We start from the raw sequence: 14,937 nt of genomic DNA on the forward strand, positions 1-14,937 counted from the left end.
ATAGATATAAAGTTATGGTAGAAAATATAACTGCCCGACGAGAGTTTGATGCATTTTTCTCGAAACTACTTTTTCCGGCACGGTTTGCATGATAGCTCATTACATTTTTGATGCAGTTTTTTTTTTTTTTTAATCCGAAAGTTTTTTCTCTGTCTGTCTGTCGAGCCGGATTTAAAAAAAAAAATGTATGTCCACTTTTTTTGGAATGGTTGTTTAGGAATGTTTCTTTTCTGTTTTCAGTTGAAGGATACGTCTATTAATAACACTCGCAGATCCCCTAACACATTAGGATGTCAGCGTAATCATCATTTATATATGTATGTACGTTGCCATGTTCACAACCAGAGTTCAAAATCCATTTCCCGTGTGCTGCCATCTATGAAACGGCGACAAAACAAGTTTCATACTGATTTATAGATTAGTTTGGATTTGACATGCTTTCTATGGGGACGCTTCGCCATCTATGACCACAATTAGATATTGGCTCAACGAAATTGAATGTGGGCGAACATCCGTTTCCGATGAGGAGCGACCAGGACGCCCGACAGACATGGTTACCGAGGAAATCATTCAAAAAGTCCACGACATGATTCTCGCTGAACGACGAACGAAAGTGCGCGAAGTAACAGAGGTCATGGGTGTGTCGACCGGAACTGCAATTAATATTTTACATGATAAGTTGGCGATGAAAAAATTGTCGGCCCGATGAGTGCCGCGATTGTTCACGAAGGACAACAAGCGGATGCGGCTGTTAACTTCAAAGCAGTGGTTGGAGCAATTAAAGCAAGATCCGAAATAATATTTGCGTAGAGATGTCATAGTTAATGAAATCTGGATTCATCATTACTCATCAGAAACTAGGCAATGATAAAAACAATGTATTTCTCCCGACGAACCTGCTCGAAAGAAGGCGAACACAGTCCCATCGGCCTGAAAGGTCATGACAACGATTTTTTGGGCTGTTGCCGGCGTCATCTTCATGGATTTTTAAGAAAAAGGAAGAACGATGACTGGCCAATACTACAGTGAGTTATTGGACCGCCTTCACAAAAAATTGAAGGAAAAAATTTAATTCAAACGAGGGAGCCATCTCCGAGACAGGGTCATATTTTGGAGAGTTCGAAAAATCCTATTTTTCGGAGGGATTAAAAAAGTGGCCGGAACGTTGAAAGAAAGAAGTGTATCTTTCTAAAAGAGGACTAGGTTGAAAAAAAAAAAAAATTTTTAAATGGTCTCTTCATTTCGAACACGAGAACTTATTGAAGCCTCCTCGTTTGCTAAACAACTTTCAACATCGATATCTCGACGTTCTAAACACTTGGGAATTCATGAATCGATTGTTTGGCGGATTTTACCTTAGACTAATTTTTCACATATAATTGTTAAGAGCCGTGTTTTGAATGAAAAGAGTGAAACCTGAAAGAATCGTTTTATTTTAAAACAACATCTAGGCGCGTCTTTGGGAAGACTTTATTTTTGGTGGTCAAAATCTAGAAAAGCAAAGTTATCAAGACCATAATAGCTTGCGGGTTGCGAGATAAATGTACAGCTCAACTTGCACTATCGGTTACCAGTAAAAAACATCCACTTTCTTTCTTTTTTTCTTTTTATTTATAACCAACTTTGTTTTAGGTTGAATTATATTGCTCTAAGTAAACAAAGTGCAGTAATTGACATATTTTAAATTAAACAAGTCAATACTATGTAAGTCAAAATTTATTTTTTCTACATCAGATACATATGTTCCAGATACGCGCCTCCTCAAATTCTTACACCCACTTCACCTAGATTCATAATCTTTACATTCCTGTCGTTGACTTTGTAAAGCACTTCCTTGCGTACTCGCTCGATTTCATACCCGCCATTCTCCTGCTCTTCCTCCTGCTCTTGGTCTTGCTCCCGCTTCTCATATTCACTACCGATCACTTCGCGCTCGATCAGCAATTTACCATCTACATCATGCGACACGCCACTCTTTAGATGCACTACACGAATACGCAGCGTACCCAACTTCGACAAATTATTATCGATTGGCATATATATATCACAATTGCTTATTTTCGTAATCACCGACACATTCTCATACTGTTTCGTCAATGCGTCCAAATCATGGCACAGCTGTAGCATCTCCTCCACGGTAGCGCCCAAGTTCAACAAAATCGCCAAATTGTCAATTACTATAGTTACGCTGATGCGTTGTGCTGCGCTGGCACTAACATAATCGCGTATAGAGTCAAGTAGAAGTGTTGTGACAAGACGTTCGTCCTGTAGCCACTTGGAAGTGATACCCTCACGTGCCATTTCCGTTAATGGATCTACAACATTCAGTGTTTTGCCAAGGAAAATATTCACATTATAACCGAGACGCAAACCGGCGCGGAAGTAGTGATAATAGTTGTTCTGCAAGCAGACGAGCACTGTGCCGACGTTAGAGAGGCGCAACCGTTGACCAAGTATGCAGCTGGTCAGAAAACTGCTATCGACGTTCGACTCTTCGCTGATGTGCACAAAATTTGGCAGTTTTTGCTCACTCAAGCCGCAGGCAAAAAGCACAGATGCAGCCATGTTGATCGTGATGAATTGCTGCAAACAAGAAAAAAACAAACAAAACAGGCGTTTTATTAATGCGAATATGTAACTTCAATTTACGTTCTAATGAAAACTCAACACACGTGGTTGTGATAAATAAATAATAAAGAATAAATGCACTTTTTTTGTTTCACAGAAATTTCCATAAAAAAGAGGTTGTCTGTAAAGTCGGTTTACTGACGATAGTTTAACGTGACAACGTCATAAGAAAATATTGATGGAATGGTTGCAATTTTCAAAACAAAATTTTAATTTTATTTGTTTGATAGATATTTTGTATGGATATAGAGGAGGAAGTAAATGGAATTGCAACGGAATAGGTCAAGTTACATTTACACAAACGTGAAAAATGACGAAACATTTATCAAATTCATGAAAGATATCTTCAATTTCGATTGTGCATCAGACGTTAATAAGTCAACAACACTAAGACGCACCATCATCGATTTGACTTTTTCAAGACACTTTACACTCGAAACACTCCCTTTCATTTCCTACTTTTTCTATCATCGTCCTATTCTCAACAGAGAAATGGTTCATTACCATGCACACAGGAAGAAGGCATATGCAAATACAAGTATGTGAATTTATATACCTACATATGCGCATATACATACATATATATGCTCACTCAAGTAGGACAGAGCCAGATGTCGAACGCTGCCTAACGCGGGGGCCGATTGTGCTCTTTGTCGTTTGTTCCGCGCTCTCGCTTGCAGTTCAAGCACATTAGCTTACTTTTGCTTGCGTACGGAATAGATTCGTATATTTGATATGTCCATATGACTTGTATGCATCTTTACATATAGATTTTTTCTTTTTGAAAATTGCGTGAAATTGTATATGTATATGCATGTTTATATACATATATTAGTATACAACATATCTTATAAGGTATGTGGTAAATATTATTATACCATACATTTTTTCCTTCATATATAATAAAAAAATTAATAATAATAACATTAAAACAACAGGTATTATTAACAAACTTGGTTTTATTTTAAATTCTTCAAGTAAATCAAATTAATAATAATCAATAAGAAGGCATATGCAAATACAAATACATACGTGAATTTATATATAATATGTACATATGCGCATATACATACATATATACGCTCACTTAAGTAGGAGAGAGCAAGATGACGAACGTTGCCGTTCGTTTGCTTGAGCAAGGTAACGACAAATGAGCAAGGTAACACTAATGATCAAGGTAACGACACATTTTTTCGTGCGTGCAGCCTGTTAAATCGAATTATAAGACGTTATCACGTCAAAAATGATATGTCTATTATTGAAGTTAAAATAATATTCCTTTAAATGAAAACAGAAAATTTTAATTTTCTTCTAGTCCACTTAAACATTAAAGCTCATTTACGCTAGGCGTTTACCACTCGGCAAACCAGTCAGTTTATTGCCTTCAGTATGGAGCCAAAAACGGCACACCTACACATACCCGGCTGTAACATTCATCAACGCCAGACACAGTTGCCTCATTTTAATTTCTTATTTTCTGGGTTGCATGCTGGTATGACCCATTCAGTACAAAGCTTCTGTCTACTATGTAAAATATGCATAAATTAATTGCAGCCGTAACATGACCAATGTCTCACATAAATTGTAAATTTTTAATTTTAGTGACCTGTAATTAATATTCACACACACACACACGGTCGCAAAGTCGTCGGTCAGTTTTAAGTGAAATTTGAACGGCAAACGCATTCTACAAATTTCGTGCCACTTGTGCATGTCCTTTAAATGTTATGAATGTATGTGTGCGAGCATAATGCAGGTATGTATAAGTATATAATAAGGACATTGTAATAATTACGCTGAAGAGGTTCATATGTTAGCACAGATTCACTAAGAGGGCCGAATGACACCCGCACAAAGTTTGTGTTACGGATACTATAGCATGTTGAGATCCTCCTTATACCCCAGAACTGACCACCCTCGACATGCTCAACATACATATGTTTGTTGCCACATCCTCGTTACCAACTTGTTTCACGGTTATTTACAGCAAGAATATATCCAGTCTGTGCGATTTAGGTACCTTATTAGGTTGTTGACGTCTAAGCCAGACAGGTGTTCGAGACTCTTAAACAGCGGTTGGCCTAGGGTTAACATTCTGTCCTTCCATAGGGCAGGGCATTCACAGAGGAAATAGAAGATTGTTTCCTTTTTCTCCGGTTGTTTACAACTGTGACATTATGTATTGCGAGGGATACCAATTTTGGCTGCTTGTTCTCCGATAAACCAAAAGCGAATTATGACTGGCGTTAGTCTTCAGGCGTCCCGTCGTTTCATGTTTATCAACGTGGAAGATTGCTTAAGGTTGTGGTTGGGCCATAAAGATCTGCTAATTTTGCATTTCGTCTGGTCTCTCCATCTACAATCCGCAATTCGGAGGTACTTTAGGGAAATTGTGCTCTTGACTGTACCTAATAGTGTGATTACCGATACTGCAAGAGAGACCCACAGATTTCTCAATTTCAAGTCTGTGAGTATATATACCAGCTCCAACACCACAATCTATTTTACTGCCATCTGTATGGACTGTAGTTTCTCGGGCTCTCCGTTAGATGATATGGACGTCCACGACTGATGGCTTAACTCTACCAAGAAATTTGTGAGCTGCTATAAAATCAACACCATGACGTACAGGAAATTTCAACAAAATTAAATATTCTCACTTAACCTTCTCCACTACGATTTTTCTGCATATTTAATAACATCTCTCTGAATTCTCGTTTATTCTAAATTTTTTTTGCAAATGACTTTCCTAAGACGCATATGACTACCGTTATCTTTACAAAAGGAACACCTATAGTCAAGAGAAATTGCGCTCAGGCACCGTTTCAGCCGAATGATTTAAGTATATAAAAAAATTGTTTTTGGAAATCTTTATTTTAACCTTTGTCAAGTGCTCCATTATTTACCTCTCTGTATACTGCAACTGTCTGGTGCACAAGTCTTAAATATGATTGACGTACGACGCCACTTGCAAAAAATAAAAATCTTCCGATAGGGTAATTAATTTTGTGCCTCTTTGTATGCAGCTGTAGCTTAGAAGTGATAGCTTGAATGTCATAATTTCCTGTAGTATTAAAAACAAAAACCAAAAATTGTATGTATGTGTACTTATGACACTAGAAACTTTACTATAATTTATGGTTTTTTTTTTTCTATTTTTAAATTTCGAGCAATTTTTTTAATTTCAACCAAAAACAAAAAAACACTTTAGCCGTGTGTTAAAATATTATATATTGGCACAGCGTTCAGAAAACAAAATTCAATTCAATTAATAAAACAATCATTACTTTTAGCTGAAGTGCCAAATTGTTAAAATAGCTAAAATCAACACTGAATAAAACAAATTGAAAAAAATAAATAAAAAAAATAAAAGCAATTTAAATAAAAAAGAATGGTAGTGGCCCATGAGGGGATCGAACCCGCGACCTTCGCGTTATTAGCACGACGCTCTAACCAACTGAGCTAATGGGCCATGTTGTAAATGGCCCGCCCAAACGTATATTTGTTCCAAGCAATGTCCGCACTTATTTTTTTCCATAGAGTAGGTTCGACAAAAAAGTGGTAGATTAAAGAAAAGTGTAAAATTTTCAATTACATTATTAAATAAAATATTTATTTATCTTCGAGTAAATAACAAAAACAAAATTACAACCGTGAATAGTAGGAATTCTGCTTTTGTATTTGCAGATGTTTTTTAAACTAAACAAAACATACTCCAAATATTATACGTGGTTTATTTTTTATTATTATTATTTTTTTTGAGCAGCACACATTTACCATTCAGTTAAGGGCATGTAAGCTTCCGTTACGATGACAAGCTTTTACAAAAACAACACAAAAACGCCTTTGAGTGACACATAGCATGTTGAATTCCTTTCCTACACACACATCTCCCTCCTTGGCACATTTTTATATGCGGTTATCACTCATTATTTATTTTTTAACAAATTTTTGCTGTCGGCTTTTTAAATTTTGAAGAAATCTCAGCTTAACGAACGCTCAAAATCTGTTTTGATATGGAAGAAAATACCCTACTCAGTCTGCAAAAAAGTTTCGATTTTTTTGTGGCGATATGTTGGTACTCTTGTATCTCACTCATGCCGACGAGTTCGGCCATTTTGAATGTTCAGTTAATTGTTGACAGCTGCTTTGCTTGCACGTGTTTCGGCTCGTCTTTGATTTTTACCTTTTCAAAAAGATGGCTCAAAGAACCTGTATGCAATTTTGTGTGACAAACGAAATTAAGTGCGCGGATGCATTCCGAACGGAGAAGCTACTTTGGACCGAAATAACGTTTATCGGTGGTACAAAATGTTTTCAGAAGGCCGAGAAGATGTGAACGACGAAAAACGGGCCGGACGCCCGAGCACTTCAGACCCAGACGAAAAAATTGATGAAGTAAAGAAAACACCCAATCGTCGAATCACCGTTAGAGAAGTTGCTGATGACCTAGACATATCGATTGCCTCGTGCCATTCGATTTTTTTCAATGATTTGGGCATGAGACGGATCGTCGCAAAATTCGTACCAAAACTGCTCAATTTCGACCAAAAGCAACATCGCATGAACATTGCTAATGAGATGTTGAGCTTTGTCCGCGATGACCCAAATTTCTTACAGAGGGTCATAACTGGTGACGAATCGTGGGTTTATAGTTATGACGTGGTAACCAAAGCTCAATCATCTCAATGGAAGCTGCCGCACGAACCAAGACCGAAAAAAGCGCGCAAATTTGATTGAATGTGAAAGTTTTGCTTACCGTTTTCTTCGATTGCAGGGGCGTTGTGCATCATGAGTTCTTGCCACAGGGTAAAACCGTCAATAAGGAATATTACCTGCAAGTTATGCGCAATTTGCGGCAAGCAATCCCCCAGAAACGCCCGGATTTGTGGAAGAACAAAAACTGGCTCTTGTGTCACGATAACGCCCCTGCTCACACATCGTTGACGACTTTTTGGCCAAAAACAACACACTAATGATCCCCAGATCTGTCCCCCTGTGACTTTTTCTTGTTCCCGAAACTGAAGAGGCCCATGAAAGGACGACGCTACGCAACGATTTACGAGATAAAGACGGCATCGAAGGAGGAGCTGAACAAGATAAAAAATGATTTTTTGAAGTGCTTCGAAGATTGGAAAAAACGTTGGCACAAGTGCATAATATCTCATGGGGATTACTTTGAAGGGGACAAAGTAGATATTAATGAATAAATAAATAATTTTTGAAAAAACACAAAATTCGCGATACTTTTTGAACACACCCGTAGTTTGAAACTTAGACAGATAAGTACGTATATTGTCTTAACTTACTAAATCAAAAAAAATACTCTCTTATTTACGCAAGGCGGGCCTTCCACTTTGAGTCAAAAATTCCGATTAAAAAGTGATACACTATAGCTTTACTAAGAGCAATGAACGATTGGAATCCAATATTTAATATTTATTCGTAATCAGCAAGAGATAGAAATGCTTTGAGCAAAGGCAAAATCATGTAAAGGTGAAAAAGCTGATAACATTCAGAGTTGAATTGAACAAGTTGTATGTGGTAGAAAACCAAATCTAAAAATACACATCGTATATACTCGTATATCAACCATACAAGTGGTAGGTGATCGCACACTGATGCCTAGCGCGTGGGGAGAAGAAGACAGAAAAATAAAAAGCGCCTGCGGCCAGCGCTTAATGACCATTTAACATTATTAAAAACTCACCACAGACAACAAAACACAACACCTCAAACAAAAAAGAAATATATCACTCGAGCTATGGAGCACGATCAGTGGCGAATAAATAATTATAACAAATAATATCACTAAAACTGGGCCATTTCAAGTATTTACTACAGTGACGACCAAAATGTGCCAAGCTTTTTAACGCTTTTACGTAGTTTAGAGCGCATACGAAGAGCAAAAGCTGTATCTCCCTTAACGTAAATGTAACATTTTTACTGTGGTTATGGTGGGACAAAAACGAGTAATATTTACGTAATTTTTAACATATTGAATTTTCTGTTTTCTCATTGTAAATATAAATAATATTTATTTGATGAAATACTATGAAAATTACAATTAAGGGGTTACATGGGTTTCGTTGGTGCAAAAAATCGATTTATTTTTTTTGACTTATAAATTTCTACAACATCTCAGGAATATTATACTACATTTTCAAGTCGATCCGAATAATAAATTCGGAGATACAGCCTTTGGAATGTGTGCGCTCCAAGCCACTTTTATTGTTACTCAAAACTTTAAACGCGTTTTTCTCAGAACCATGTTTTCAAAGTCGGTTGTCAAATGTTCTCGAAAACTACTCAACCGATCTTGATGAAATTTTACACAGGTGTTCGAAATACAATTTACTCGTGCTTGAACGAAGGATTTTATTTTTTTCAATTACAACTATTTAAAAAAAATAAAATGTCAAGCAAATTTGACCGAAATTTTCATTTTTTTGGAAAAATGTCTGCCAAAATTCCAATTTTTACTTTTTTTTCTTTCTGACGTCACAATGGAGGAGTTTTAATTTTTTTTTGAAAATTTCCGAAATTATTCTTTAAATATGTAATAGAACTATGAATAAGTTCGTGCGGTTTTTTTTCGAAATTTGAAACTTTATTGACGTAAAATGGTTACAAATTTAATATTCAAAGTATTGTCCATCGCCTACTACTACTTTTTCCCATCTTTCTGGCAATTCACGGATTCCTTTTGTGAAAAATTCGGTCGGTTTTGCCGCAATCCACGAATCGATCCATTTTTTGACTTCATCGTAATTACGGAAGTGCTGGTCAGCCAGGCCATGTTGCATCGATCGGAAGAGATAGTAATCGGATGGCGCAAGGTCTGGACTATACGGCGGGTGGGGTATGACATCCCATTTGAGCGTTTCTAAGTATGTTTTGACCACTTGTGCAACATGTGGCCGAGCATTGTCATGTTGCAAAATAACTTTGTCGTGTCTATCGGCGTATTGCGGCCGTTTTTCTCGCAGTGCTCGGCTCAAACGCATCAATTGTCGTCGGTAGACATCCCCCGTAATCGTTTCATTCGGTTTCAGTAGCTCATAATACACAACACCCAGCTGGTCCCACCAGATACACAGCATAACCTTCAGGCCATGAATATTCTGCGCCGACGTCGATGTTGAAGCATGGCCAGGGTATCCATACGTTGCCCGACGTTTTGGATTGTCGTAATGGACCCACTTTTCATCGCCAGTCACAATTCGATGCAAAAAACCCTTTCTTTTGTGCCGTTGAAGCAGTTGTTCGCATGCCATAAAACGGCGTTCAACGTCTCTTGGCTTCAATTCATACGGCACCCAATGGCCTACCTTTCGGATCATTCCCATGGCTTTTAAACGTTTGGAAATGGTTGATTGATCAACTCCCAAAGTTTTTGCAACCTCTTCTTGCGTTTGAACCGGATCTTGATCGAGCAATTCCTCCAATTCGGTATCCATGAACTTTGGCGGCGCACCCTCGCGTTCTTCGTCTTCCAAGCCAAAATCACCACTTTTAAAGCGTGCAAACCACTTCTGGCACGTGTTCTCAGCTAGAGCATGCTCACCATAAACTTCCACTAAGATACGATGACTTTCGGCTGCTTTTTTCTTCATATTAAAATAATGAAGAAGAATTCCCCGCAAAAACACATTATTTGGCACGAAATTCGACATTTTCAAGTGTGGTAAAAATATTGTTGTTTACGCTTCAAATAAAAAACTTATAATGACGTTTGTGCCGTACGACAGTAGCTCTCCAATGAATGTTTGGAAATGTGGATCGATGGAATAATAATCAAGTTACGCCATCTGTTGTAAAACCGCACGAACTTATTCATAGTCCTATTATCTATAAGACGGAAAAAAGTTTGAATTAAATAAATAATTTTTTACATAGAAAAAAATATTGAAAATAGGCCTTGCTTTACCCGACGAAACCCATGTAACCCCTTAAGTGTAGATTGTAAATGTAAACTTATACATTTTGTTGTTAAATTGCCATGGCAATTTGCCAATCATAGGTTGTTTGCGCTTAATGGTGAATTGCCTTAATGCAATAAAAATAAATGGGTGTTATTAATTACAATTAAACGTTTCGTAATGTAATTAAAAAGAATTTATTTATTTTTCTACTGAGTAGATCTTCCAAATTCTCATCAGTATGGTTGATTTCATATGTATTTTTAACCCTGAAACCCTGGACCGCCATATTTCTTCAAAACAATGGGGTGCATTTTTATTTTTAAGTTGTTTTAGCGACAACTATTTGTTATTAAAAATTGACTAAAATTCATTGTGAATGATAGTTATGTTCAAGATCGTTTCAATATGGTTCAAGATCGTTTTAAAAAACCGTAGTGTGCAACAAACTCTAACTTTTTTCAAAATAGCAAGATCCTGGCTGTGGATTCAAGTAGAGGGGATAGAAAAAAATTGAATAGATATAGAAAGCTTTGTGATTCTTATATTTTAGATAAACATATGATCAGCAGTTTTATGTAAAAACAACAACCAAATTCGTGCGGAAGACTTTACTCCTCTAACGCCATAGATGGACCTTTTTAAAACCCTCTAAAACGCATTAAGTAGTTTCCGAATTTAGTGAGTTCAAATGGAGCGAAAAGTAAACAATAATTATAAAGAAACTATCCAAATATTTTATACAGTATACATTTTCACCACCAGATTTGGTAAATCTTCTAAAGAATTTTTCTGTGTACAAACACGGCTTTCCCACAGTTTTATTAGTATAGATTTATTTATTATTCTTAAGACTTAAGATTTCGCTTTATTAGTATCGATTTATTTTTTAATCTTTAGACTTAAGATTTAGCATTGGACTTAAAAATAACAGATTTACTTTATTTAGGATTTACAAATTGAGTGTTATATATACTTAGGTTCTTCTAGGACTCACCCCAAGCGATGAGAGCTATCCTAAGAACAAACAAAGCTACCATTAGCTCAGGTCTCCAACGAAATTTCAGGAAGTTTGATATTCTTGCTGAACTAGCACGTGAGATCTCAATACTATTGGACATGATGCTACCAATGTTCAATTTGGTCCAAAGCTTCAAGACTGAACTGGGCAATAAAAAGACTTTGGAAGGGTTATCTAAACCCTATAAGTCCCTAAGGAAGGGAGGTACCCGAAAGCACTACGCAATAGAAAGCTACGCTCATTTATTTCATTCATTTTTCATTTTTTTCTTGAACGCAATCATAACACCGCGTTACACACATTCTGTCCTATGAACCAAATATACTTTTTCGGAAAGGGGATAAAAAATAAAAATACACGTATATCGGCGATTTTCATGTACACGTCACAATTTTTTTTTTTTTGTATTTTATAACTTTAAACGAGCAATTCTTGTATGCATATCTGTATAGCCACACGATCTCAGGATTAGCTTAACGGATTTGAATGAAATTGGGCACACAGATAGTGTATCACATTTCTAGACTTTTCACCTAGGTGTTGCCACTGACAATGTTTCACAGGGTTGCCACCTGTTCGAAATTTAAACAAAAAAATTGCATGGGATATGCCGATGTGGGTATCAAAAGAAAGGTATTTCACTCCGCATTACAATAGAGATATAAAACCCCGAATTTTTTTTATTAATTTTATTATATTTAAATTAAAAATTGTTACATTAAAAATTTTAATGCTTTTAAAGAAACTTAGGCCTTTTATTTTTGCGTTTGTAAGCATTTGTGTCAGTATCGCGTGATGCAAAGAGTTCGGCTGTTCTTCTCGTACTAGGTCATTGAAGTCGGCTTGCGTTACTAAATGCGGCACTGCAGTCCCAAGTTCACTGGGTGTTGGTACTCGTACAAATTCCGATACTTCTGGTTCCCCGCATCTCGCATTCGATGCAAGAAATGTTGATAGCATTGTTGGTGCTACTGTTGGTTCTCCATCCCTTAATCCGGGAACATCATCAAAAATCTCCATTGAAGCCGCTATACGTTCTTCTGGTGAGTACAGAACCGCTTTAATAACCGATTCTTCATTAGCGTAGCGAATTTTGTTGCGGCGAAAGTATTGGTACCCTTTAGTTTGAGTAAAAGTTACGCAAAAGTAGCACAGTTCACTGCAGTGCTCCGTACGTGGTAGCCAAATTGTTGGTACAGAGTAATTTATTGTTGACCTTCTATCAGTAAACTTGCATCAATTTCTATAGCAATAGTCGCACACGACTTCCGGAGTATACCACAAGTAAGGAACATAAGCAGTCTTGAATATTTTCTGAAACGAATTAACCGCTGTTTTCGTAATATTTTTAAAATTTTTACTTGGTGCGAATAAGCCACAAACGTAACAAAAGTTATTTCGAGTCGGGCACTGCATTTTTCGTAAGATGAAATATACAGAAAGACGTTTTCGCGCAAAAGAACTTAAAACAATTGTCAAAGTATACGTCTCCTAGTAGCGCAACTGTCAGATGATCGGAACTTCCGGAACTGTAACAAACACACAAACGGCACAGAGTGTGTTGTATGAAACAATAAATTAAAGGTTAATAAGTTGTTTAAAAATTTGAGGTCCCTTCAAGTTATGCCGAAAATTTAGAAAAAAAATTCAAGAAAATTTGAGAATAGATAAAATTTGTTTTTTTTTTTTTTAATTTTACATAATAAAAACATTTCCACGAGTCTACCTGCAGAAATTCAGCGCGATTGGATCACGGAAAAAGGGTTAAAAATTGATCCAAAGTTTTTCACACAGGCAGACTACGAGCTCTATATTTTATACAAAAAAAAAAATTCTGACGTGTACATGAAAATCGCCCATACACGTTATTTTTATTTTTTCTCCCCTTTCCGAAAAAGTATATTTGGTTCATAGGACAGAAAAAAAGTTCGTTTTTGTAACGCAGTGTAAGAAGAGAAGCATAGCTATGCTTGTGATGCTTACTGATAGCCAAGCAGCAACTCTTTTCATACTGCATCAAAACTGGTGCGGGAATATCTTAATAAGCTGAATATCTTAGGCCAGAACAGTCAGGTTTGTATTCTACAAATATTTGTTCCAGGAGGAATTATTAGGAATTATTTGAAACGAAATGACAGATAAATTAGGAAAGAGTCGGAATCCCCAATTGCAGGCTTAGCGTCATTTTGTGACCTATGAAAGGAAGGAAGTAGATGAAAGACAAGGAGATCCCGGTATTATCTTCTTTGTCACAATCAAAATCAATGATGTATGGCATTAAGCAAGAATAATTTCTGAATCATCAAAGGAACTCTAACATTGTAGATTGAATCATCGCCTTAGAAGTGGCAGTTGGCCTCTCACTTAGACCGTTTCCAATCCATTGTGATAATATATAATCTTACTAACCTAGGAATATACTCCAATAGAACTTGCAGATTTTGTAGGGTGAAAAATGAAACCGCCAAACATGTGTTGGGATCATGCCTAGCACTGATGCATAGGCGGGTCAAACACCTGGGTAAACATATTTTCGCAGAGTTGCAAATAAAACTCAATAAAATAGGGCAAATACTAAAATTTATTGAATAAGTTCGGTTCTGAAGAAATTCTGAAATCCATGAAGGGGCACAATAGATCTTTCAGGTCACAGTGCTAAATCGACGCATAATAATATTAATAATAATAATAATAATGAAGTTTTTTTTAATACATTTCTGCCATGAAAAATATCTGCCGTTCGGAGTCGGGGTAAAACTGTAAGTCCCTCCATATGTGGAAAAACATTAAACCGCAGGCCACAAATATAGAAGGAGCTCGGCTAAACTCTAAATAAAGGGTGTAAGACCCAATTATATACATATATACAGTCGCAAAGAATAAGTTTCCAATCTGCGCCATCTCTTTAATTTATTTTTTCTTTATGGTCGGTTGGAAATTATTAATAATGTTAGCGGTTAAGTATGTATTAGGTTTAAGTTCCTTAATCCTTAACTAACCAGTAGGCTTTCATAACCTATCTGATCAGTAGTGTCCAGCCGACACATTAAATATAAGGTGACGCAAAATTAATCATGTAATTTTGTTTTTGAATAACCTTTACTAAATAAAAATAATAATTTTGAGTGATGGAAATCTTAATTTTGACCTTTACGCGCTCCATTAATTGCTTGCTTGTATACTCCAGCTGTGTAGTTCAAGTGTCAAATATCTTTGGCGCACGACGCCATTTGCAAAAATTGTAAAGTTTCTGATTGGGTGATTAATTTTGCACCACCTAGATATTTAAACCAATTTTTGAAAGAAAACGAAAGACTATTTGAATGCAACAAATTTGTGAGCATTATGAACTTCAATTTTTTTAAT

At 36.4% G+C, this 14,937-nt stretch overlaps 1 protein-coding gene and 1 non-coding gene across 4 annotated transcripts in view; both read right to left on the bottom strand.

Annotated features, from left to right (window-relative positions):
- Nucleotides 1-1,588: 1,588 nt before the first annotated feature.
- LOC129252916 (uncharacterized) overlaps nucleotides 1,589-14,937 on the bottom strand; it is a 51,635-nt gene continuing 38,286 nt past the window's right edge. For all 3 annotated transcript variants that reach the window (XM_054891077.1, XM_054891076.1, XM_054891078.1), the window contains exon 2: nucleotides 1,589-2,583. In XM_054891077.1, the coding sequence (XP_054747052.1) occupies nucleotides 1,762-2,565 (804 nt within the window). In that variant the 5' untranslated portion in view covers nucleotides 2,566-2,583 and the 3' untranslated portion in view covers nucleotides 1,589-1,761. The remainder of the gene's footprint in view (nucleotides 2,584-14,937) is intronic.
- On the bottom strand, nucleotides 6,027-6,100 carry Trnai-aau (transfer RNA isoleucine (anticodon AAU)). Its single transcript has one exon. It is a non-coding gene; the product is annotated as a tRNA-Ile (tRNA).

The sequence above is a fragment of the Anastrepha obliqua genome, chromosome 1 (assembly GCF_027943255.1).
Source record: "Anastrepha obliqua isolate idAnaObli1 chromosome 1, idAnaObli1_1.0, whole genome shotgun sequence".
Taxonomy (NCBI): domain Eukaryota; kingdom Metazoa; phylum Arthropoda; class Insecta; order Diptera; family Tephritidae; genus Anastrepha; species Anastrepha obliqua.